Consider the following 27,043-nt stretch of genomic DNA (forward strand, 5'->3'; position numbering starts at 1 on the left):
TAATGTTTAGTTCAAACTTGATGCAGTTGGCTTTGTGCTGGTTTCTCCCTCCAGCTCCCCCCTACTGGCCCAAATGCTACCCTGACACTGCAAGATGATAGTCATCTGAATCACATGACTGAAGGGCCTCAGAAATACGAGATGCCTCCAGTCGTTCAGGATGAATGACAGTCATTCTACCCACTTTCTCTGAGTCTATGATACTATGGACCTGCTGCCTGGGGCAGGATCAGGAGAGCAGCATGAACTGACTGTACTACTACACTGATTGGCACTAATACTTGAGCACCCTTAGGTCCAGAAACCACTTCTGCAGCCAAGAAGAGAAAGGACTTGTTATGTCATTGGACAGACCAAAAGATCCTTGGAAAAAGGCAACAGGCTGAGTTGTGGGTATTATGGCTCCCTTAGTATGGCCCGCAGTTTATGGTGCCGAGTGATTTTTGCTTTGTGCTCTGGCATGCCAAAATCACCAAAGTCTCTAGTGTTTAGACCAGGCATGTCCAACCTGCGGCCCGGAACCACAGGCAATGCGGCCCACTGCCCACTGACGATTTTTTTTTTTTTGCTGGGGAGGAAGGAAGTCGAGTCAGGAGCACGGCCACAGCGACTTCCAACTAACCCGCCAGTTTACAAACAGAGCGGGGATCTCCTGCTTACCCGGCAGCCTCGGTCATACCATGCCCCACCTCCTGGACTGGCTCCTACAATAGACAGCACATTGGTTACGTCTATTACAGGAGCCAGTCCAGGAGGCAGGACTGATCCCAGCTCTGTGAAATCCAGTGGCTCTGTGTAATCCAGCTGCTCTCCTTTCTCTTCATTGCAGACTGCATTGGATGGGCACTCACTGGTGAGGCTGCATTGGATAGGCATGCACTGGTGAGGCTACATTGGATGGGCATGCACTGGTGAGGCTGCATTGGATGGGCATGCACTGGTGAGGCTGCATTGGATGGGCACACACTGGTGAAGCTGCATTGGATGGGCACTGCTTAGGCTGCATTGGATGGGCACGCACTAGGCTGCAAGTGCCGTGCGATCTTCTAGCTGCCGCGGGAGACTTAGGATGTCTGCAGTCAGTGACAGAGCCGCTGCTTCCTGTATGATATGAAATGCACTCCGCCTGTGACAGGAGCCATACAGGAAGCAGCGGCTCTGCTCTCTACTGCAGCCACTGCATCCTCCAGCAGTACCCACATGACCAGCATTACCCACCAGCAGTAACCGCACCAGCAGTCTGCAAAATAAGTAGAAAGGTATGTTCATTAGCGTGTGTAAATTGTTGCAATATGTATTTTAATAACTAGTTGTGTTTTGTCATAATATGTCATGTCCTTGTTCATACATGTATGAGTAAGGACATGAACTTTTATGGCTGCCTAAGTCACATGTGCTAGAGGTGCAACTAGCCCCCAGCACATAACTGTAAATATCCCAGCATGTGCAGTGTTTCTGACTCCTACCACCATGACCACTTCAAATCACAGAAGTGGTCATGGTGGTTAAGAGTGTTCCTTTAATATCTCTCAGAAGAAGTAATCCTCTGTATACTGATTCCAGTATTCCTGATACGGCGCAGGAAGGGCGCGGCGGCGTTTTATTACTTATATACCTTAACTATGGTATATATTTTATATGCCGCCCGAGAAAATTTCTCTACACTCAATGTGGCCCAGAGAAGCCAAAAGGTTGGACACCCATGGTTTAGACCAAATTTGATACAGTTGGCTTTGTGCTGGTTGCTCCCTCAAGCCCCTTCCTTCTAGCCAAGATTTCCCCAAATGCCACCCCAACACTGCAAGATAATAGTCACATGAGCTGTATGACTGAGGGGAATACAAAATAATCCAGTCATTTGATCAACTACCTCTGAGATTAGGCCATCCTGCATGGGGCAGAATTATCACAGCAGCATGGGCTCATTGTATCCATTTATTTTTATATATTTCAGGCACTTGTATAGCTCCATTGATTGATGCAGTGCTTTACATATATATCCTATATTCACATCAGTCCCTGTCCTCAGGGAGCTAACAATCTAAGGTTCTATCTAACATTCATACATAAACATGCTAGGGCCAATTTAGACAGGAGCCAATTAACCTACCAGCATATCTTTGAAATGTGGGAGTACCACGAGGAAACCCACACAGGCACAGGGAGAACATGCAAACTCCAGTCAGGTACTGCTGTGGTTGGGATTCAAACTGACAACCCTAGTGCTGCTAGGCAAAAATGCTAACCACTGAGTGCCGCTTCACACTAATACGACTTGTCAGGCGACTTGGTCAGCCTGGCAAGTCGTGCACCGTCTATGTCATTGAGTAGTACAGGACTGGTTCTAATAGGAGCGACACAAGTCGCTCCGACTTAGAAAAAGGGTCCTGTACTACTTCGGGCGACCTGGAGGCGACTTACATTGACAATCATTTTATGAAGTCCGTGCAAGTCGTGCCAAAGTCGCGCTGCACGCGACTTCATAGGTCACCCCCTAAGTCAGAGCAACGTAGTGTGAACCGGCACTTAGCCACTGTGATGAGCTGCTCAGACATCAACATGTGTCAAGAGCCAGGACTGCCTACTGCTGTAGCTGGTGGAGAAGAGAAAAAACCTGTTACACAAAAGGGCAGGCCAAAAGATCCTTGGAAAAAAAGCAGCAGATTGAGTTTTGGGTATTTTAACTCCCTTTGTTTATGTCAAAGTATACTATGCTGAGTGGCATTTGCTTTTGTGTTATCGGTTATCTCTCATGCCCTGATGAAGGGAGTTTTGATCTCCAAAAACGTGTTTGATTTTTCTTCTGACCTTTTCTCATGAAAAATAAAACTTTACTGGACTCACTCTAGATGTGTGGTGCTCCCATCCTTTGTATGTTCTCCAGACCAGTGTTTCTCAACTAAGGTCCTCAGGGCAAACTAACAGGCCAGATTTTAAGGAATTACCTTGGGGAGATGCAGACTAGAATATTGCAATCTCTGAGCAGCAAATTATATCACCTGAGATGTATTTCAGTTTTCTTGCAAACCTGGCCTGTTAGTGTGCCCCAGAAACACTGCTCCAGACTACTCCAGAGACCCACATGAATACCCAAGTTGACAGAGAGCTCCATCTAAGAGTTGGATTCTAAGCTTGATGTTGTCTACTTGAGTCTAGTGGTCTACCAACATGTACTTTGTCTTACGCAGACTTGTACAAAGAAGGTTTCTGAAAGTTCCAAAGCCAAAACCTTAACCGATAAAAAAGACTCTACCTTTAAAGGCTTCATCCAAATCTTCTTTTCCAAACACAATCCCAAGATCATGGATGGCACATGTGTGAAACTGCACCCGGAATATGACCTCTCGGTTCGGGCTGCTGAACTCCTTGTGGTAACACTTCAACTGTAGAAACAAGAATAGGTACACATTAAAGCTTGGCTAAAGATGTTCAATACATTCTGAGAGTACCCTGTATAAAGAAAAAAAAAAAAAAAAAAGTCTTCAGATTAGGGATAGACCGATATGTTTTTTCAAAGCCGATACCGATACAGATATTTTGGCCCCAACGTATTGATATTGGCCGATATGGGCGGATATTTTGTACATTTAAAGTTTTGAAAAATAAAGACCATTTTTGACACAAATCTGGTACTGAACATGTTAATTTTTGTTTAATGCTTAATGGCTGGCTTGCTGGCACCCTGTGGTGGGTGGCTGGCTGGCACCCTGTGGTGGGTGGCTGGCTGGCACCCTGTGGTGGGTGACTGGCTCCTGTGGTGGATGGCTGGCTGTCTGGCACCTTGTGGTAGGTGGCTGGCCATCTGCCACCCTGTGGTGGGTGGCTGGCTAGCTGGCGAGCACCCTGTGGTGGGTGGCTTGCTGGCTGGCACCATGTGGTAGGTGGGTATGTGGGTGGCTGGCACAGGGGCTGTGGGTGGCTGGCTTGTACAGGGCCTATGGGCAGCTGGCTGGTACAGGGCCTGTGGGCAGCTGGCTGGTACAGGGCCTGTGGGCAGCTGGCTGGTACAGGGCCTGTGTGCAGCTGGCTGGTACAGGGCCTGTGGGTGGCTGGCTGTCTGGCACCCTGAGGTGGGTGGCTGGCTGTCTGGCACCCTGAGGTGGGTGGCTGGCTGGCACAGGGGCTGTGGGTGGCTGACTGGCTCGCTGGTACAGTGCCTGTGGCTGGCTGGTACAGGGCCTGTGGATGTGGGTGGGTGGCTGGCTGACATCAGGCTGTGGGCTGGCTGGCACCGGGCTGTGGGTGTATGGCTGTGATACACTCCCGCAAGACTAGTCCCGACTCCAGACGAGGCTGTCCAAGGCGCGGGAGGTGGCCTAAGAAGGCAGAATGACGTCACAAAAATATCAGCAATATCAGCCTTGCCGATAATCGGTCTATCCCTACTTCAGATACTCGGGGACTGAGGATAGAGAGTGTGTGAAGAACACTCCCTCATAGCAACAATGTAGAGTCTACCTTTCATGCTCACATAACACACCAGAAAAACAAAAGGAAGAGAATTTCACTGGTTTCTGGAAACTAGAGCTAATCCGGAATTTCAGGATTTTAGATTCAAAGCAAATCTTTATGGCTATGTTTGGTGGTTCAGGTATCCAGAGGGCTTCTAGGAGAAAGGGACCAATGGCTGCTCCATTGGTTTCTGCCATATACAGTATCTGCTTCTACTGTTTGCTGCCTGCCAGTGCTATAAGGACACACCCATATCTTAGTATTCCCCCTAAAACGTAGTATTAGGCCAGCCATAGAGGGTGAAAATTTCTTTCCTGCAACCACAGGTAGCAGGAAAGAAATTTGCTTGATTCCCCCATCAACACAGACCGTGTTGACAGGGGAATCTCTCCTGTCGAGCCATTGTGTTCTCCTGGCGGGGGGTGGAAGGGAGAGTAGTCCCCACTGGGAGAAGACCGCGATTATTGGTAGAGGCTATAACAGCTATAACAGCCACAATCGCATGTAAAATCCAGCAGGCTGGTGGTACCCAAACTGATTGACCGATAAACATTGGTAAATTCGGCCTGTCCATACATGGTTCAAACCGTCTATGGCTGACTTTAGTGCTACCACATAGTGCTTCCAGGACTCACTATATCCTAGTATTCGACCCATATCTTCATGGTAGTGTTACCAGGAACCACCATATCTTTGTAGTCCACCCATGTCTTAGCACTAGTGCTACCAGGATCCAAAATATCTTAGTACTCCACCAATATCTTTGTGTTACTGCTACCAGGACCCACCATATCTTAGTTTTCCACCCATACCTTAGCATTTGTGCCACCAGGACCTAACATATCTTAGTAATCCATCCATATTTTTGTCTAAGTGCAACTAGGACACACCATATCTTAGTATTCGACCCATACCTTAGCATTAGTGCTATCAGGACCCACCATATCTTAGTACTCGATTAATACCTTTGCACTACTGCTACCAGGACCCAACATATCTTAGAATTTGAAGCATAGCTTCCTGTTAGTGCTACTATGACCCAACATATCTTAGAATTAGACTCAAATCTTTGTGTTAGTGCTACCAGGACCCACCATATCTTTGTATTCCACCCATATCTTTGTGTTAGCACTACCAGTATTTACCATATTTTAGTATTCTGTGCATACCTTAGCATTAGTGCTACCGGGACCCACCATATCTTTGTAGTCCATCCATACCTTGGCATTAGTGCTACCAGGACCCAACAAATCTTAGTAATCCATCCATATTTTTGTGTTAATGCTACCAGGACCCACCATATCTTAGTATTCGAGCCATAACATTAGCATTAGTGCTACCAGGACCCAACATATCTTAGTATTCAACACATATCTTTGGGTTAATGCTACCAGGCCCCACCATATCTTTGTAGTCCACCCAAATCTTAATATTAGTGCTACCAGGACCTACCCATATCTTAGTATTTCTGGTAGAATTTTTAAAGGTGGTTCAGTTTTTTTCTTTGGCCCTTCACCTAATCAGGCTGGCAGGAGCTTCTGAAACCATTACGCACAATTGTGTAGCACTTGCTGCTTTGTATGTACACCTTTTTGTAGACTTGTTAGGATTTCCTTTGATTTCAATGGGATTTCCAATTCCAGTTTGGCCCAACTGCAACTGACTGCACGTTTGCAAAGTTCACTCATCTCTACACCCCTTGTTTTTCAAGATCTATAACAAATTTGCTAACTATTGAATTGTATCAAAATGTGAAGATAAAGAACAGAGATTATCTTACCAGGATGTCTCCCTTCAGTAGCAGCCCCGGTTCTATGGTGATGCAGATGCTGGTCTGGCTGTCTCCCTGCACGTTGCTAGAGGACAGAAATAATTCTGTTACAATGTAACTAAATCCAATATGATCCCTATCTGGTCAGTCCCTACTTTACTGTGCAAAATGACAAATGCACACCTATTCTTAGGCATACATTAATGGACATGTAGTGCCAATAGGGGTAAACAGAGCTACATAGAACTCCAGATCCAGGTCTGGTCACTGACCTGCACTTTGTATTGTAAAAAAAAAAAGAATGTCTGTACTCAAATAATAAAATAGCTTACATATAACATTCTATGGCTGGAAAAGGAACACTTTGATCCAGATGGGCAGAGTAAACTTCCTGACCGCTCTGTACTCTATCAAGGAAATGGGGTACTGGGAATGTCACCTCCTCCTCCTCCCTCAGGGTAAGGGGTACCATGTATAGGAATAAAGACACAATCTCCTAGTGCTCTCCATTTAAAAATGTATTAAAGATAACAGTAAAGAACTCACAATCCAGGGCACTCCGCTAGTGCGGGCATGACAGGCGTGTGAGACCAGGTTCCTCCCCCGTATGCGTTACATCGTCCAATCGACTTCGTCAGCAGGGATTGTGAGTTCTTTACTGTTATCTTAGAAGGAGGAGGTGACGTTCCCAGTACCCCATTTCCTTGATAGAGTACAGAGCGGGTCTGGCTGCCCTGTATACCATCACCTGTTAGGAGACATTCCCACCCTGTGAGAGGAGAAGGAGGAGGTGACGAATCCATTATCCTTAGCACTTAAAGAGCACACAGCGTATCTGGCTCAGGTGAGCTGCTAGTATTATCATTACCAGCACACGGAATTACCCGTATGGTATTGGAGCACCAGCACTTGTATTGCAATTTTGCACAGCACTGAAGATATTTTGTTATGTACTTGGCACATTATTTATTCTAATATATTTATTTGAGTATTTGGTATATTTGGGGATTTTTATGATCACTGAACCACTGTCACATTTGTTTTTTGTTCATTAGCACCTGCACTTTAATTTAAATTCACTGTGACACTTTCTGATAGTGATTAATTTATTACTGTCACATTATTGCTTATTGCCTATTTTTTGTTTAGTAGCACTTGCACTATATTTTTCACTGTGCATAATCTTTATTTTATGATATTTGTTCATATATTGGTATTTCACTGAATTATTCATCTCCTTTGGCGCTGCATTATTTTGCTACATTTTTATTATTAATTTTGGTATAGCGCTGTTTTTTTTACATTTTTATTGTCCTCCCCTATTTATAAGCTAATGAACTTGTTGGACTGGTTCATGTGCTCAGGACAGGAACTGATGCTACAGGAAGTAGGAGGAAAGGGAAAGACAAAACAAAGGAGCAGAACTTGAAGCTCTGGAGGACTCTGAGAAGGAAGGAGCAGTTAGAAGACTCCAGCTGTTTAGTATACTTATTTCATACAATGTCCATGCTAATTTGCTGGGAAGGATACAGAGTTTGGGCATGCGTATATTAACCTATTTACGACCGCCCGCTGCAGTTATACTGCGGCAGGCAGCCGCTCCTGCGTGAACCGCCGTAACTATACATCGGTCGCGCGCAGGAGGCTACGGGGCGAGCGCTACCGCCCCCGCTCGTCAGCAGGGAAGCCGATGCAGTGGGCAGGCAGCTCCGATTGCTGCCTGACATCCACGATCATTCCCCGCTGAGAGAGAAGAACGGTCAGCTGTGTTTACACTGGAAAGATCACAGAGCCCCTGTGATCCTTCTATATAGGAACACAGGTCTCTATCGTCATTTCATAAGCCAACCCCTCCCACAGTTAGAATTACTCCCCTAGGCTCACATTTAACCCCTTGATCACCCACAATGTTAACCCCTTCCCTGCCAGTGTCATTATTACAGTAACAGTGCATATTTTTAGCACTGATTACTGTAATAATGTCACTGGTTCCCCCAAAAATGTCAGTTAGGAGTCAGATCTGTCCGCCGCAATGTTGCAGTCCCGCAAAAAAAAAAATCGCAGATAGCCGTCATTACTAGTAAAAAAAATAAATAAATAAAAATTACATAAATCTTTTCCGTAGTTAGGAGACGCAACAACTTTTGCGCAAACCAATCAAAATACGCTTATTGCGATTTTTTTACCAAAAATATGTAGCAGAAAACAAATTAGCCTAGAATGTTAAAAAATTTAGATTTTTAATTTTTTTGGGGGGAATGTTATATAGCAGAATGTGAAAATATATATATATATATATATATATATATAAATATATATATATATATATATATATATATATATTTTTTTTTAGAATTGTTGCTCTTTTTTTGTGTATAGCGCAAAAAAAAAAAAAAAAAATCGCACAGGTAATCAAATACCACCAAAAGGAAGCTCTATTTGTGGGGGAAAAAAAGGACATAATTTTTATTTGGGTACATCGTCGCACGTCTGCGCAATTGTCCGTTAACGCAGTGCCGAATCACAAAATATGGCTTGGTCATTAAGGGGGCAAATCCTTCCTGTCCAGAAGTGGTAAAAAAAAAAAAAAAAAAAGTTTTTTTTTTTTTATCTGCCTCGAATATTCTACAGCGTGCAGCAACACAGAAAAACCCAATGACTGGTTGTGGAAAATTTCAAGGCTAAGGAAAGATGGCGGATGGGATACTAGATGTGGTTTCTTAGGGCACCTCCTAAGCTGGAGGTCGCAGGGGACGCAAAGGGAGTGGAAAGCAGCAGGAAGTGATAAGGGGGGGGGGGGGGCGTGGGAAAGAATGTACAAATGCTGCAAACAAACCAAATATGTGGGAACCAGCAAGGGGATTGAATGCTATGAAACAAAATAAAGTTCTGAAGCTAAAAATATAACATTGCAAAATAAATATTAAAGGGGGACAGTTTGGTTTGGGATTGAGGAAAATACAGTCAGAGACAATTGGACATGATGAAATCATAAACTTGATTTTGAACGCTACACCTGACTAAAAGAGAATAGGACCCCACCATACAGGATATAAGCAGAACACTTGTACAAATTATAAGGTATGAGTGTGTTTTATATACTGCCCCCTAGCGCCAACAAAACGTGTCAGCACTTTCTTGCTAATAAAAAAAAAAAAAAAAAACTTTACCCCCAGCTAAAAATAGTTTCAAATACATAGATGTGAACAGTTTGCTAAAATATTTAAAATTCCGTTATTGGGAACCACGACTTACTAAAACTGGAGTACTTAGGATCTGGTGCAGCTGTGCATGGTAACCAATCAGCTTCTAGCTTCAGTTTGTTCAGTGAAGCTTTGGCTATAAAATCTGGAAGCTGATTGGTTTCTATGCAGAGCTGCACCAGATTTTGCACTCTCCAGTTTTAGTAAATCTCCCCCTTATAGTTACATAGTTAGGTTGAAAAAAGACACAAGTCCATCCAGTTAAACCATAAAAATAAATAAATTAACTAGTATTCACAACCCTACCATACAATCCCATATACACAATCCTATACCCGCTGTTGATCCAGAGGAAGGCGAAAATAAGCCCCAGCAAAGCATGATCCAATTTGCTACAGCAGGGGAAAAAAATTCCTTCCTGATCCCCCGAGAGGCAATCGGATATTCCCTGGATCAACTTTACCTAATAAAAATTTTAGTACCCATTTATATTATGTACACCTAGGAAAGAATCCAGGCCTTTTTTAAAGCAATCTACTGAGCTGGCCAGAACCACGTCTGGAGGGAGTCTATTCCACATTTTCACAGCTCTTACGGTGAAGAAACCTTTCCGTATTTGGAGACTAAATCTGTTTTCCTCTAGACGTAAAGAATGCCCCCTTGTCTTCTGTGTTGACCTTAAAGTGAACAACTCAACACCAAGTTCTCTATATGGACCCCTTATGTATTTATACATGAGCTCCTCCATGCCTCTTATCAGTTTGGTTGCCCTTCTCTGCACTTTCTCCAGTTCCCCGATATCCTTTTTAAGAACTGGTGCCCAAAACTGAACTGCATATTCCAGATGAGGTCCTACTAATGATTTGTACAGGAGCAAAAGGCTATCTCTCTGGAGTCCATGCCTCTGTTAATACAAGAAAGGACTTTGCTTGCTTTGGAAACAGCAGCTTGGCATTGCATGCTATTATTAAGCTTAGGATCTACCAAAACACCCAGATCCTTCTCCGCTATGGATTCCCCCATATCTACTCCCCCTAGTATGTATGATGCATGCATATTCTTAGCCCCCAAGTGCATAACTTTACATTTATCAACATTAAACCTCATTTGCCACATAGTTGCCCAATGAAACAGTGCATTAAGGTCAGATTGTAAATTGGAGACATCCTGTAAGGAAGTTATTCCACTGCAAAACTTGGTGTCATCTGCAACGACTGAAATGGTACTTTTAATCCCAGACCTGATATCATTTATAAATGACATGTTCGCGTATACTTGTTAAAAATGAAAAGGCCAACTTCAATTCCTACTTTAACCATGCCTTTACCTCCACCTCCTTTCCCCCATACACACAGAAAAGGGATAAAATCTTACTATATTCCGGACGTATAGACAGGCTGCATAGCTTGGTAGATCTTCAGAAATGGACAGCAACCTGGGGGATGGCAGAGGAAACGGGTCAGAGATCACAGAACAATCATTAATAGTCTGCAAATGTTAGATTGTCAGCTCTTCAGCCCAAAGCCTGAATGCATAAGCCACTTGGATGACTAAGCATACACTGTTGCTTCCAATTTTTTTTTTGATCACTTTTATTGCTATCACAAGTGATGTAAACCTCCCTGTGACAGGCAGTGACAGGTATTATTTATGGAGGGATTTGGGATCTATAAGACCCCAAATCCCTCCTTTGCACTTGAAAGCATTTAAAAACGCCAAGATCTGCGTTTTTGAATACTTTCGATTTTCAAAAGCTGGCGCCTTTAGGATGCCAATAATCCAGAAGCGATGTCATGAGGTTGCTTCCGGGTTACCATATCCGAGACCCGATCAAAGCCAATTCCGGCTTTCTTCAGGTCTTCAGCCAGCCAGCGGACGTGCCGGAACGGACGCTCAGGTCTCCCGGTGGGACGTGAGATCCCAGGCGAGCGGAAGGTGGTGTTTGATAAACAGCTGCCCAAATATCATGCAACAGCCACCATTTTATTCTCCAGGGTCTCGGCTTTCAGAAAATATTATTTACGGGATCCAAGTCATTTTCTAGCAAAAAACGAAAAGCTGATTTTTAACATGTGTGTGGAAAAATGTCAAAATCCCCCTGAATGGGAAGTGGTTAAAGTGGTTGTAAAGGCAGAATGTTTTTTTTTTTTTATCTTAAAGTTTTCTATGCATTAAGATAAAAAAAACCTTCTGTGTGCAGCAGCCCCTAATACTTACCTGAGCCCCATCTTGGGCCAGCGATTTTGCACGAGAGACTCGGCTGTCCTGGACTCTTCCTCCTGCCTGGCTGAGGCGCAGCAGCAGGCGCCATTGGGTACTGCTGCTATCAAAGTCAGTGAGCCAATGAGGAGAGAGAAAGGGCGGGGCTGAGCCACAGTTTCATGTCTGATTGGACACACAGAGCAGTGGCTCAGCTCGGGTGCCCCCATAGCAAAGCTGCTTGCTGTGGGGTCACTCAACAGGAGGGAGGGGTCAGGAGTTCCGGTGAGGGACCCGAGAAGAGGAGGATCTGGGCCACTCTGTGCAAAACCAACTGTAAACGGTAAGTATAACATGTTTGTTAACAACCACATCCCCTCCGGCCTATAGCAAAATGGTGGCCGGGCGGGGTTCCATTATCCTGACTGGACGTCATATGAGAGGATAACCCCAGGGGTCTCTGATCTAGGTAGAGAGCCTATGGCATAGGCTCTTTGCCACGGGATCAGCTGTGAACAATCACAGCTGATCACATCGTAGCCAGGAAGTGCTGTTTATTGGCTTTCCTCCATTCGCACTGAAATGGCGCGGGTAGAGGAGAGCCCATAGGCAGGTCTCCTGACAGGGGGTGTCTGCACTGATAAACAGCGCATTGATTATCAGTACAGACCCATTAGAGATGCCCACCAGTGTCTGCCAGTAATGCCAATCAGTGTCCATCTGTAAGAAAGTGCCCAGTAGTGAAGTGGTTTAAAAAAAAAAAAAAAAAAACAACAAGACTTTAGTATCACTTTAAAGGAAAAAAAACCTTATGTAGGTTATTAAAATGTTACTAAACCCAGGAGCCTGCAGTCACTATATCTGCTCTCCCCAGGAGCCTGCAGTCACTATATCTGCTCTCCCCAGGAGCCTGCAGTCACTATATCTGGTCTCCCCAGGAGCCTGCAGTCACTATATCTGCTCTCCCCAGGAGCCTGCAGTCACTATATCTGCTCTCCCCAGGAGCCCGCAGTCACTATATCTGCTCTCCCCAGGAGCCCGCAGTCACTATATCTGGTCTCCCCAGGAGCCTGCAGTCACTATATCTGGTCTCCCCAGGAGCCCGCAGTCACTATATCTGCTCTCCCCAGGAGCCTGCAGTCACTATATCTGCTCTTCCCCGGGAGCCTGCAGTCACTATATCTGCTCTCACCAGGAGCCTGCAGTCACTATATCTGCTCTCACCAGGAGCCTGCAGTCACTATATCTGCTCTCCCTAGGAGCCTGCAGTCACTATATCTGCTCTCCCCAGGAGCCTGCAGTCACTATATATGCTCTCCCCAGGAGCCTGCAGTCACTATATATGCTCTCCCCAGGAGCCTGCAGTCACTATATCTGGTCTACCCAGGGGCCTGCAGTCACTATATCTGGTCTCCCCAGGAGCCTGCAGTCACTATATCTGCTCTCCCCAGGAGCCTGCAGTCACTATATCAGGTCTCCCCAGGAGCCTGCAGTCACTATATCTGCTCTCCCCAGGAGCCTGCAGTCACTATATCAGGTCTCCCCAGGAGCCTGCAGTCACCGTATCTGGTCTCCCCAGGTGCCTGCAGTCACTATATCTGCTCTCCCCAGGAGCCTGCAGTCACTATATCTGGTCTCCCCAGGAGCCTGCAGTCACTATATCTGCTCTCCCCAGGAGCCTGCAGTCACCGTATCTGGTCTCCCCAGGTGCCTGCAGTCACTATATCTGCTCTCCCCAGGAGCCTGCAGTCACTATATCTGGTCTCCCCAGGAGCCTGCAGTCACTATATCTGGTCTCCCCAGGAGCCTGCAGTCACTATATCTGCTCTCCCCAGGAGCCTGCAGTCACTATATCTGCTCTCCCACAGTACACAGAACATGGAAATGCAATTGTTTCAGTAAATATAAACTGCTAAATACCTTTTCTCATCATCAGCATATAGCAGTCTTGTGCCTTCTACCAGTGTCTGGTTAAAGCATGAATGAGGAGTTTTCATTCTCCTCTGACTGTCCTATGAGGCTGAAGGACCCCCGACCCTCTGTCTGGACACTGCTGATTGGCCACTGCTGATCACATGCACCATCCCAAGGAAGAAAAAACTCTCTAGCAAAACACACCAAACTGAGCATGTGCAGAGTGCCCCCAAGGCTCTGTACTATCAGGAGATGGATTGGGGACAGAGAAAGAAGGGGAGGATCAGAGAAATGGGATCAAAAAGCCTTTTTAGAGAATGCGTAGGTTTAACCCCTTAGGTTCCACAGTGAGTGAGTATAACAAGCAAGCTTTACTTCATATACAGACTGATTTTACTGTTGGGGGTTTAGTAACACTTTAACTTCCCCTACTATATCTAAAACTGCAAAAACATTTTGGTTGGAGACAGAGAGAGTTATGATGGAGGCATTTGTTCTTGTTCTTGGATGACATGACTTACCGGTACCTCCTTCGGACTCGAAGTTCGGAATGCCATGCATGATGACGTGGTGGAGGAACAAGGGCTTATTATTCATCTTAATGGCCCCCGACAACAGGCCGCTGAAATAATGTATATACCTGAGGAGAACAAGAAAGAAAAACCCAAAAAATAAACAGCGGCTAAATCCAACAGACAATCTACAGGGCCTGACAGGTAAAATCCGAACACATATATAGCTATTGTATATTTGTCCATCCAGTTCTGAAATTTACACAGTTCTGCCATACAGCACAGACCTGATTTTTCTCTCTCTGCTGCAGTTCAGCAGCATTTACAGGTCTTGTCCCTCCCCCAGTCTGTGACTGGACAGTGAAAGGAGAAGCGGATTATCTCTTTGTTATTCCAATCTGCTCCTTGCACTGCAGCACAACTGATTGGCTCCTTGTGCTGCTTCTCCCTTCCCCAGTCTGAGCTCTGCTGTAGAGAACTGCAATTGGCTGACACCAGGTCACATTCAGGTGCTTATACTGCTTGCTTCTTAACCTCTTGCCTCCCAAATAACACATACACTATATTATCAAAAGTATTGGGACGCCTGCCTTTACACACCATGAACTTTAATGGCATCCCAGTCTTAGTCTGTAGGGTTCAATATTGAGTTGGCCCACCCTTTGCAGCTATAACAGCTTCAACTCTTCTGGGAAGGCTGTCCACAAGGTTTAGGAGTGTGTCTATGGGAATGTTTGACCATTCTTCCAGAAGCGCATTTGTGAGGTCAGGCACTGATGTTGGAGAGAAGACCTGGCTCAGAGTCTCCGCTCAAATTCATCCAAAGGTGTTCTAGAAGGTTGAGGTTCAGGCCAGTCAAGTTCCTCCACCCCAAACTCACTCATCCATGTCTTTATGGACCTTGCTTTGTGCACTGGTGCGCAGTCATGTTGGAATAGGAAGGGGCCATCCCCAAACTGTTCCCACAAAGTTGGGAGCATGAAATTGTCCAAAATGTCTTGGTATGCTGACGCCTTAAGATTTTACTTCACTAAAACTAGGGGGCCAAGCCCAACCCCTGAAAGAAAACCTCACACCATAATCCCCCCCCTGCCTAAAGATGTGGACCAGTTTACAAAGCAAGGTCCATAAAGACATGGATGAGCGAGTTTGGGATGGAAGAAGTTGACTGGCCAGCAGGTTGGGGTCAGGACTCTGTGCAGGCCAGTCCAGTTCCTCCATCCCAACTTGCTCATCCATGTCTTTATGGAGTTTTAAGCGAGTTTGGGGTGGAGGAACATGAGTGGCCTGCATAGAGTCCTGACCTCAACCCGACAGAACACCTTTGGGATAAATTAGAGTGGAGACTGCGAGCCAGGCCTTCTCTCCAACATCAGTGCCTGACCTCACAAATGGCTTCTGGAAGAATGATCAAACATTCCCATAGACACACTCCTAAACCTTGTGGACAGCCTTCCCAGAAGAGTTGAAGCTGTTATAGCTGCAAAGGGTGGGCCAACTCAATATTGAACCCTACGGACTAAGACTGGGATTCCATTAAAGTTTATGTAGGCATGCCAATGCTTTTGGTAATATAGTGTATGTGCGGCAACAAAGAGGGCGGGTTTTAACGCCCACACACTGCACATATGCGTCCATGGGTGGCAGAGCTTTCCGTGCTGAGTGCGCTCTCCAAGACAGTTATAACCAATCACAGTGGCCGGTCCCTCCCACCTCCCTTGGGCGTAAAGACCCTGTTAATGGGACACCACACTGGGGGGGAAGGAGGTAAATATGTAATAACAAATGCAGAGCTGTATTCAGTTGTGGGGATTTTTTTTTTTTTTTTTGGGGGGGGGGGGGGGGCTTACTTTTAATACAATCTTTGTAAAAACACATCTTATAGAAATCAACATTCTATGAGCAAAGTGTACCTGTCTGTCATATTCTGCAGAGAGCTACAGTGTGTGTCTTAGCTCATGTCCCCACATATAATTCACTGAATATATAATTTTTACTTTGAAATACTAATTTATCCCACAAAACATGATAGGTGGGGTGGGGGAATTTGGCTGAGAACAAGGATTATAAGAAACCTCTTATGGAACACTGCCCTCTTGTGGCCATGATTACCCATAGCTCACATGAACAAGATTTAAAAGGGAATACAAGTCTTTGTAGGTTTTATGTAATCATCGTTTATTGATCTTCAAACAAGTACAAATATTACCGTACAGAGATAAACCGAATACATCATGCTATCATATAATGACATTAAAAGGAAGCAGAGGAAACGGAACAAAAAGAAGAAGAGATAAAAGAAAAAGTGGAGCCAAAAGTTAAAAGGAACAAAGGGTCCTTTCACACAGGCTTTCTGCCCGGCGGACTCGGTTTTGCTCAGCGGGGATTGATCCACCGATCCCCGCTAAGCAGGCAGATGACAGGTCCATCTTCGCTTACTTTGCAGAGACGGAGCTGTCAGATCCCCGCTCTCCTCTATGGGAGATCGGATGATAACGGACCGCCTGTCCATTTTCATCCAATCCAATGCTTCAGACTGATGGAAAATAGGGTTTCAATCTGTCTAGATTTCATGGACAGGATCGGATCAGTTAGCAGCGGGTGTCAGCGGAGATGTCACTGCTGACATCCGCTGCCCCATAGGGATGCATGGAGCATCCGATCAGGTCTGGTATGGTCTGGCCTTACCCGACCATTATGGCGCTTTTCCACTGCATGGAACCGAACGGTTCGGCACGCTTTTGTGCTTTTCCACTGCTGGTACCGCATGGTATAGTGTCGGAACGGTTCGGTACGGTACGGTACAGCGGCGCTTTTCCACTGCATGGAACCGAACGGTACGGTACGGCTCTGAAAAAACAGTACCACCTCGATTGTGGTTCCAACAGGTACCAAACTGGTACCATATCCCACAATCCTTTGCATGCAGTCACTACTAGCCACTGATTGGTCAGAGAATCCCACCCACCCCGTTGTTATCCCACCCACTTAACTTTAGTACTACTTTAGTGGAAAAGCAAACCTATACCGTACCGTACCGAACCGTTCCAACACCGTACCATGCGATACCAGCAGTGGAAAAGCAAACAGGGCCAAGCAGGGCCGAGTAGAGCCGAGCCGGTACTTGCAGTGGAAAAGTGCCATATGTCTATGTCAGCGTTTCTAAACTTTTTCAACACAGAGGAACCCTTGAAATAATTTTCGGTCTCAGGGAACCCCTGCTAAAAGTTACTATAGCTACAATTAATGATGCATTAATGTGATGGTCAGTGGGAGGAATGCTCCTTACACTTGTGGTCATTGGGAAGAATTACCCCCTTACAGATAGCTAAAAAGATCAATGGTGTCAGTTAAAACTTATCTGAGAGGCAGAAATTGCCCATTTCTCAAGGAACCCCTAGCAACCTCAGGAGGAACCCTGGTTGAGAAACTCTGGTCTATTTAGGCTGCTGCTACAATATCGGTGAACAGACTGCTCAACAGATAATCTACTTTTAGGAATAATGTTAGGAGCGCCTGGTACAAGCGGGCAGATGGCATGAACATTTATTTGAAAGGTTTACTGAATAGAATACAGCCAACAGGTTTCGGGGGAAGGGACTCTTTCTTCTACAGTACTTATTCATAGGGTTTGTACCTAATTCTGGAAGAGATTCTTTGAGATGTCTACTTGGAGGCTGAAAAATGAGGTGCCAGTGTATCCACGTTAGCATAGTAAGTGACCCCCTAAGTTTTCAGCCTGAATGTAAGCATTTCTATTCTGGAATGAAATACAAATCTTATGAAAAAGACTTGAAGAAGGGGGGGCTCTTCCCCGAAACATGTTGGCTGTATTTTATTGAATAAAATTCTTCTATTCATTTCAAGCAATCTATTTTGTACCAGATGCTCCTAACTTTATTTCTAGAATCATAACACAGACATTATAATACCATACCGACAATTTTGCCTTTTCTCAAAAACAACTCTGGGGGTCACCATACCATTCCCCTCAGGCAGTGCTGGCACAAGGTCATCTGGAGCCCAGGGCAAACATACTAAACTGCCCCCCCCCCCTCCATGAGCATTATGTGTCAGCAACCCCCCCCCCCCCCCCCCAAAAAAAAAAAAAAAGAAATTGAGCATTAATTTGCATGCTAACCCTCTAAGCATATTTATCCTCCTCCCAGTACAAATCTGCCCCTGCTTGCACAAATCTTTGCCCATCCCCCCTTCAAGATCCAATTCTCTCTCTCACCAAATCCCCCTAGAACACCCCCCCCCCCAAAAAAAAAACAAAATCACCCCTTCTAGCACAGATCCTCTACCCCTCAAATTTCCCTTCTGAGCACAATTCCCCTACCCCATTCCCACCTCCATGAAACCCCCCCCCCCCACAATTTCCCCTCCCCCTCTTCCATATCACCTCTTCTAGCAGAACCCCCCCCCCCCCCAAATCCCCCGCCCCTCCCAAGCACATATTCTCTTCCCATGTTCCCCCTCCTTAGATAAATCCCCCCAAATCATCATTCGTAGCACCCCCTCCTAATTTCCCCTCCTATTCTTATCCTCTGTCACCCTCCAACTATCCCCTCCCAACACAAATACCCCTGACCCCATCCCCTTGCGGTGCCCCCCCCCCTCACATGATACTACAGTGCCCAAGGCAGCCGACCCTTCTGCCCACCTCTTGACTCGACCCTGCCCTCAGGGAACGAACTCAGAGCTGAACATCCCACTATGAAATACGTGCATCGAATAGAACAGATCTGTCATGAACAGTGTGATCTACACGCCTAGAAGCCGGGACATAGGATGACAGCTTGGTCCCTCTATAACACAACATGACCAGGGAGGTACTGACCGCTTCTGAGATGGCTGTGCGACCGGTAGAACCTTGTCTTCATAGAAGCGCCTCATTGCAAACCTGTCCAGAGCCTGATCTGCACTGTGGAGAATGAAAGAGAAAATTAAAGCAGATCTTCACTGCACCGGAGCACTAAAAACCAAAAACACTAAAGAATTCATTTTTAATATTCAAAGCAAATTCCCCCATCCATCCATGTCTCTATGATTTATTTTGTTGAGAAACCACTTTAAAAACCCTTAGCATTTCTGGCAGTGCCCATCTTGAATAAGGGCAGTTGATTCATGTAGCATTTACTTCCTGGAATCAATATGCCCTTAGCTCAAGCATGCATGCAGGAGAATGTTCTTAGCTGAGAAAATGTCTGCTCCTCCCCTGAAGACTCCTGGGCTACTCAACACCTTGGAGCTGGCGGGTGCTCTTAGGGGGTTTTACATGCCAGGAGGCAGGGCGGGGCTTAAGTCATGTGACCGCATGAAGCGATCAGGAGCTTTCCTTCAGGCACTGGTAACTGTCAAGTGTGCACACGTCGCGCACTCTCAGCACAGCACTGTTTGGGCTAATGCACGCAAATACGCGGCCGCTCGGCGCCAAGGCCCGGTGATGGGTTGAGACTGCATTTGTCTGACTGAAGGCCAGGGCAGTGAGAAGAAGCCTGCGGTGTATGTGCCCCTGGGGTGGCAGTCCAGGGGTGCCATAATACTCGCTGTGTATAGGGTTCACTGAGTCTACTGGCAGCAAGGTCACTGCACCATGTCAGACTTTTTCCTCACCTACCTCTAGGGACGAGCCTTTTGGCTTGGACCAGAGAAATGTTTTATTCCTGCCACGGTAGTTCATTATGGCCCCTTCCACTTATCCACTTCCCTTTCCCTCTTTATGTGCATTTTTGTCACTGCACTGTGCAATTTCTCACTCCCTGATTAGTAGGATGTAGGTCCTCAGGCCTGCCCTAAAAGTCTTGGGAGGGGGGTACGCGGCCTTCTGATTGGGTCCTCCCTCTCTCATTGGGTCGCCCTTCGTAGGAGCCCCACCTAGTAGTACTTGGGTTGGTCTGTTTCGGCAGACCTACCAAATAACAGGGACTGTTTCAGCCAGGTGGCCCAGTGAGTATTCCAGTCCCTGCCAGAAGCCTTGCGATCCGGGGGATCAGGGCAAGGGTCCTTCCTCTTCGGAGGACCATGTGTAAACCCTGTGCACTTTTTTTGTGTTCTCACTTTTTGTGTGTGCACTTTTTTTTTTTGCACGGGGTGTTTGAGTGCGTTTCACGACATCATGGGAAAAATGGTGGCACCCAGCGGCAGTCTCAGGACTTTTGGATGCCTATACAAAAGGAGGCTTTTACAGGTAAATATCATGCATAACATACGTTAAATGCACAAATGTAAATTTGCCCCACTCATTTTTTAATGTGGCTCCCTCCAAAATTGAAGGACCAAATTAACCCCTGAGATCTCACGGGGGGTTTCGAGAGAGAGAGAGAGAGAGAGAGAGAGAGGGAGGGAGGTAGGTGAGGGGAGATGAGAGAGAGTGAGAGGGGGGATGAGAGAGAGGAGAAGGGGATAAGAGAGAGAGGGGGTGAGAGAGAGGGGGGTGAGAGGGGAGGGGTGAGAGAGAGAGAGAGAGAGAGAGAGAGAGCGAGAGAGAGGGGGGTGAGAGAGAGGGGGGAATGAGAGAGGCGGCTCTAGCAACCAGTGGCCAATAGAGTCTCAGGTGGAGGGGGGGGCGGCTTTTTTGCTGCCCCCCCCTGCAAAGTGCCGCCTTGGCCTGGGCCTTGTTGGCCTAGGCCAAAATACAGCACTGGTGACAGGGTCTCTTTAAGACCTAATTGTCAAGGCTTCTTTAATAAAGATTTATTTTTTTTTCCATTGGTTTAACTTTTTACCTTACTTAGTCTGACTGTGTAATCCTGCATAATATAATATTTTAAATATTATACAGTAGGGGAGATTTAGTAAAACTGGAGCACTGCGAGTTTGGTGCACCTGTGCATGGTAGCCAATCAGCTTCTAACTTGTTCAGTTAAGTTTTGGCAATAAAACCTAGAAGCTGACTACCATGCACAGCTGCACCAGATTCTGTGTGCACCAATTTCAATAAACCCAGTGTGTATATTATTCTCTCATTATGATCGCCCTCTAGTGGCTAAGCTATAAACATGTATTTTTAATTCTATTCTGAAAACGTGGAAAGAAGTCTTGTAAAAATGTGTGTCACCTCAAAAATTGCTTCAAGGTAAACTCTGTATTAATAAACCAAGATATTGGGCAATTAAAATATATAGTTTTCTTCCTTTAAAGAAGCCAAAAATAGGATAAAAATAAACACATTCAGATATGAATTAACCAAACCAACTTTTGCAGCATCTTCAGTGCAGAGATTTCCCCCTACATGTCCTCAGTCTGATGACCAGCATTATTCAACCTACTTCCTCTGACCCTCGGGCTCATATCTGCCTGGGGTAAATTTTAAGCATAAATACCCAGACTTTTCCCAAAGATGACTGATTACCATGTTTTTTTTTGGGTTTTCCGCTAATTTCTTTGGGCGTCCTCTGGCCTCATGTCATCTCATAAAGTGTGAGATCTCATAAAGTGTGAGATCAGAGTTAAAGTGGAGTTCCACCCTAATTTAATACTTACCTCCATCTTCTCGCTCCGGGTCACCTGAAAAAGAAATGGATAATCGCATATTTTTTTTTTTTTTTTACTTACCTCGTAGCGAAGAAAATATACTTACCTTACTTCCTTCTTCCTCGGCTGCGGCCCCTCGTCACTTCCTGGCTCTGCAATGATTCCTGGGAGCTGAACGTCATCGCTCCCAGGAATCATTGCGCCTGCACCGGCCCCGACGTCAGTTCCGGGTCGCGCGCGTCATCCCCTTCTAAACAGCTTCTGGGCATGCCCAGAAGCTGTGGAGGGATGACGCGCGCGCACCGGAAGTGACGGCGGAGCCGGTGCAGGCGCAATGATTCCTGGGAGCGATGACGTTCAGCTCCCAGGAATCATTGCAGAGCCAGGAAGTGACGACGGGCCGCGGGGCATCGTGGGACCGAAGAAGGCGGAAGAAGACGCTGAAGGGGATCTCGCTGGCTTCTGGCTTCAAGCTGCCCACATCTGAGATGGCAGCGCTGGACAAGACATTTTCAAGGTAAGTATTTGTCCTAACAGGTAAGTGCAACCCGGGACAGATCAGAGGCTAGCCATTGTGGAATGCACTAGCCCTGACTGTCCCGGGGGTATTTAAAAAAAAAAAAAATCCAGGGTGGAACTCCGCTTTAACTAATTTCTGCCTAGCTATCAATTCAAGCGTAGTAGTACGTATCCAGTTTATTGCTATTAATTTTCTAACATAAAAGTATAGGAGCCTCAAGGAAAGCTTTTTTTTACAAACAAGGTTGCTCTTTATTGAAAAAAAAACAAGGTAAAAACAGTATACAGTAAGTGTGTAGACAATGGCCACCATGAGAGCAAACGGGAAGTAGCAATCCCAAAACATCAGTACATTGAGAGTAGGCAACAACAAGGCACAGTGGGAGCACAATACAGTGATACGACAGCAAGATACAAGGAGGTCAAGTAAGATCCCTGAGAGAACCAGTAGATCAGTATGCAATACACAACCAGTGAATAGGAAATCAAGTTACATTATCTACCCATGGTTGCCAAATCTTATCATATTTGCGGGGGCAATTTCTAGCAATGTAGGTAAGTTTATACATGGGGAGGGCCCCGTTAACCAGGACCTTCCACGCCGACAGCGTGGGAGGGGAGGGGGAACCCCACCGCAGAATTATCTCTTTCCTGGCATAATACAGTACCAAAGATAGCATTAACCTCGAGTATTTAGAGCGCCTGACCTGGTCCGGGATGTCCAGAAGCGCCAGCTCCGGGGTGCACACAACCCTAAGTTCTAGGCGGGTGTTCAGAACTTCAAACACCTCACCCCAGAACTCCGCCACGCGCGGGCAGTCCCAGAACATGTGCATGTAGGAGCCCTCAGACAGCAGACACTTAGGGCAGTCAGCCGAACGTGCAGGATACATTCTGTGCAGTCTCGAAGGAGTGAAGTAAACCCTATGCAGAAATTTAGTGTAGATGAGCTTGTCTCTGGCAGCTATAACTGAGCTCGAGCCCCGTCCCAAGCAGTCGTCCCAATCCTCCCTATCCAAGCCAGGTACATCCGCAGACCAACGCCGCCACAGGCGCTCCAGGGCCGGAGAGGCCTCAACAAGGAGGGTGGAATAAAGGACGGATAACGGTTTGGGAAGCTCAGCCTGCGCGAGGACATCCTCCAGGCGGTCAGTCTGGAGAACTGGAGTGGTCGGGAACTGGGCACGGATCGCATGGCGCAATTGAAGATAGCGGAACCCAATCCAACGGGGGAGGTCAAAGGAGCCACGCAAGTCCTGAAGCGTGCGCAACTCGCCAACTGGCATAATATCCCTTAGCCTGCGAATTCCACGGTCAGCCCAGACCTGCGGATCCGGAAGCGTCCGCAGATGAGGGAGGGAGGGATTGCCCCACAAAGGCTGATAGGGGGACCAAGTATTAGGTTGGAGAAACCGCGCACGAGCCGCCGTCCAAACCCTGAGGGTAGATCTAGTAGGCAGTGGTAGAGACGGATATGCCCGCACTCCCCGATACGGCAGATTGCCGAGGCCCGCCAGGGAGCCCAAGCAAGCAGCCTCCAGGCACGTCGCTGCATTAGATCGGGAGCCTGCGAACCACCAATGGACAGTGACCAGGACTGCCGCCCAAAAGTAAAGCTTAAAATGAGGAAGAGCTAAACCCCCCGACGACACTGGCAGTTGTAATGTAGACCGCGCCAACCGGGGATGCGAACCAGCCCATAAAAAGGAGCCGACGCAAGCGTCGAGGTCACGAAAAAAGCCGGCCGGGATCCACACCGGGGACTGGCGAAATACATACAGGAATTTTGGCAAAAAAATCATCTTAACGATATTAATACGGCCCAGTAGGTTCAATGGTAGAGATCCCCAACCTGCGCAGCGGTCGCGAAGACGGTCCAATATAGGGGTAACGTTGCGGGAGAGATAGTCGCCACTGTTCTTGGTAATCCGGATCCCCAGATATTTAAATTCGTCCACCCACATCAAAGGAGAAGGGGCCGCCAAGGCCCGCGCATCCGAATCGAGGGGGAACAGCACCGATTTGGACCAATTAATACATATCCCCGAAAACCTGCCAAATGTTTTGAAGATGGCCAGAGCGGCCTGCAGGGACGAGGACGCATCCGCCAGATACAGCAAGGTGTCATCGGCGTAGAGGGACACCTTCTCCTCTAGGGAGCCCAGCCTCCAACCGCGAACATCCTCCGAGGAGCGAACCAGGGCCGCCAGCGGCTCCAAAGCCAGGGCAAATAGCCCAGGGGAAAGCGGGCAGCCCTGCCTCGTCCCCCTGCCCAGAGGGAAAGCCGCAGAGGCGACGCCATTCGTGCGGACCCGAGCCGACGGTCGTCTATAGAGCAGGCGCAACCAACCCAGAAAGCGAGGACCAAACCCGAAGCGACGGAGCACCGACCAGAGATACGGCCACTCGACCGAATCAAAAGCCTTCTCCGCATCCAGAGAGGCCACCACCCGCTGCCCAGGATTGAGATGGGGAGCAGAAAGGTTGAGGTGAAGACGACGGAGATTAATGTCCGTCCCCTTCCCCGGCATAAAACCAGTCTGATCCACATGCACAAGGTCCTCAATGACCGAGGACAAACGAATGGCCAAGACCTTGGCCAGAAGCTTGGCATCAGCGTTCAGTAAGGATATAGGGCGATACGAGGAGCAGTCCTCCGGGTCCTTACCAGGCTTAAGGATGAGCACTATGAGGGCCTCGGAGAAAGAGTCCGGCAAGGCACCCAGGTCCGCAAACTTAGTCAAGAGATCCACCAGGCGAGGCGCCAGGGGTTCCTGGAACGTAGAATAAAATTCTACTGGGATACCATCTGGGCCCGGAGCCTTGCCAGGCTGCATCCTCAACAACGCCATCTGAACCTCCTCCAAGGTGATGGGTTTATCCAAGCGTGCCCTAGTCTCCGCATCCAACTCCGGGAGGGAGACACCATCCAGATAACTCTCCAAATCATCATCAGCATAGTTCACCCTAGAGGTGTATAGCGTCCGATAATAATCTAGAAAACAAGAATTTACATCAGAAACATCAGATACCATGTCGCCCGAAGGGGATCGGATCCGACCTATATGCGTGACCGGAGTCTGTTCCCTCGACAACCAGGCCAACAGACGGCCATTTTTGTCCCCATGTTCAAAAATCCGTTGAGCTGTCGAGAGAAGGGACTTCTCCGTGGCAGCAGCCCTGTAAACCGAGAGCTCCCGCAACGCACGTTGGAAGGATGAATAACGGGCCGCATCAGGGGCCGCTACATATAATTCCTCCGCTGAGCGAAGGGATGCCTCCAGCTGCTCCAGAGACTGCACAGAATTCCTGCGAGCTGCCGCAATACGGGTAATATACACTCCTCTCAACCAGGCCTTGAAGGCATCCCAAAGGACCAGAGGGTCAGGGTGCTCGAGATTGCGCGACCAAAAAGTGGACAATTCAACCGGCATAACTTCCATAATAGAGGGCTCCGATATCCAATATCTAGACAGCCGCCACCCTCCACTCGGCCTCCCATCAGACAACCGGAGAGAAAGCGATAAGGGAGCATGGTCAGAGATGCCTCGGGGCAAAATAGAGGCAGCCGCAACCATTTTAACAACCTCCATAGAGGCCAGCGCCAAATCTATGCGGGAGAAAGTCCGATGAGAGGCCGAGTGGCACGTAAACGCCCGATCCGACGGGTGTAAGCTCCGCCAGACATCCACCAGAGAAAAGGTGGACATCCAACGGGCCAAGGCGTCAGACCAGACCGAGGGAGGGTGAAGGCGATCCAGATCCGGAGTGGGAGACATGTTAAAGTCACCCAGCAATAGCACATTAACCACATCATACGAGACAATCAATTGCATAAGAGTGTAGAGGAAGGCATGATCAACCGGAGGAGGCAAGTAAAGACCCACCAACAAAAAGGGCACAGAATGTATGATAGCATGTAGCAGCACATACCTCCCGGCCGGGTCAGTCCTAACCTCCAGCAGCCGAAAAGGCAGGGATCGATGCACAAGGACGCTAACCCCCCTGGCGTAGCATGAATACGTGGAGTGATAGTGGGCGCCCACCCAGGCCCGCCTAAGACCCCGAGTACGAGATCCCAACAGGTGGGTTTCCTGCAGCACACAAATGTGCGGGGCATACCTGCGCAGAAAGGTAAAAACCAAGGAGCGTTTAACCGCAGAGTTCATACCCCGCACATTCCAGGAAATCACATCAACCTTCGCCATTATCACCCAGGGGGACCAGTAAGGAAGGATAGGCCCACACCACCACTCCACCGAAAGCCGGGGGGCCAGGCCACCCGCACACCATCCAGACCCCCTCAAGGGTCCCACAGAGGGCCGGAGCCACACCAGGCACAAAATAAAGAGCAACCAGAAAAACACAACCCTGTACATACAAACCCCTGAGCTCGCAGGTTATCCAAAAATGAACAACAAAAAAAAATGCAGCATGCGAGTCAGAACAAAACAACCCACGGTCCCCCCCCCCCCACCCCGCCAGACCCAAAAACAAGGGCAGGCATGGATCCCCTAACACCCCACAACAAACAAGTCAAACAGGTGACGTGATACCAAGGGCCAACGGGCTCTCAGGTAAGGCAGGCACAACCGGTACCAGTCAAGTGCAGCTGCATGGTGCAGCCGAGAGCATCACAAACCGGATCCAAATCTGTAGGTCCAATGAGTTCAAGTCAGCCAGCCATTCATTCGACCGCAGGTGTAGACAGCAATCCTTGGGCGTCCAGGCGCAGGGCCGCAATCAATCCAACAAGGGTGGTGCAAGTCACCGCCAACATGGCAGCCAGGGCTCATGGAAAAAACCAGGACGGGTAGAGCAAACAAGCCAGCGGTGACATATAGGTGATGTAAACAACGCTGGGCAACAGATACCCACTCAGCCACGGGGGGGAAGGCGCTCCAGCCAGTCCGATGCATCTCTAGGATCCGTGAAAAAACGTGTAGATTCACCATCAATCACTCGGAGTTTAGCCGGGAACAGCATATTATACT

At 47.4% G+C, this 27,043-nt stretch overlaps 1 protein-coding gene across 6 annotated transcripts in view; it reads right to left on the reverse strand.

Moving 5' to 3' along the window:
• Positions 1-27,043, reverse strand: part of TNS1 (tensin 1) — an 805,414-nt gene that overhangs the window by 178,422 nt on the left and 599,949 nt on the right. For all 6 annotated transcript variants that reach the window (XM_082260250.1, XM_082260249.1, XM_082260247.1 and 3 more), the window contains 5 exons: positions 18,895-18,978; positions 14,067-14,179; positions 10,801-10,861; positions 6,233-6,308; positions 3,254-3,383 (listed from right to left, as the gene is read on the reverse strand). In XM_082260250.1, the coding sequence (XP_082116376.1) occupies positions 3,254-3,383; positions 6,233-6,308; positions 10,801-10,861; positions 14,067-14,179; positions 18,895-18,978 (464 nt within the window). The remainder of the gene's footprint in view (positions 1-3,253; positions 3,384-6,232; positions 6,309-10,800; positions 10,862-14,066; positions 14,180-18,894; positions 18,979-27,043) is intronic.

This window comes from Pelophylax lessonae (genome assembly GCF_965119305.1).
Source record: "Pelophylax lessonae genome assembly, chromosome: 6".
In the NCBI taxonomy this organism is placed as follows: Eukaryota; Metazoa; Chordata; class Amphibia; order Anura; family Ranidae; genus Pelophylax; species Pelophylax lessonae.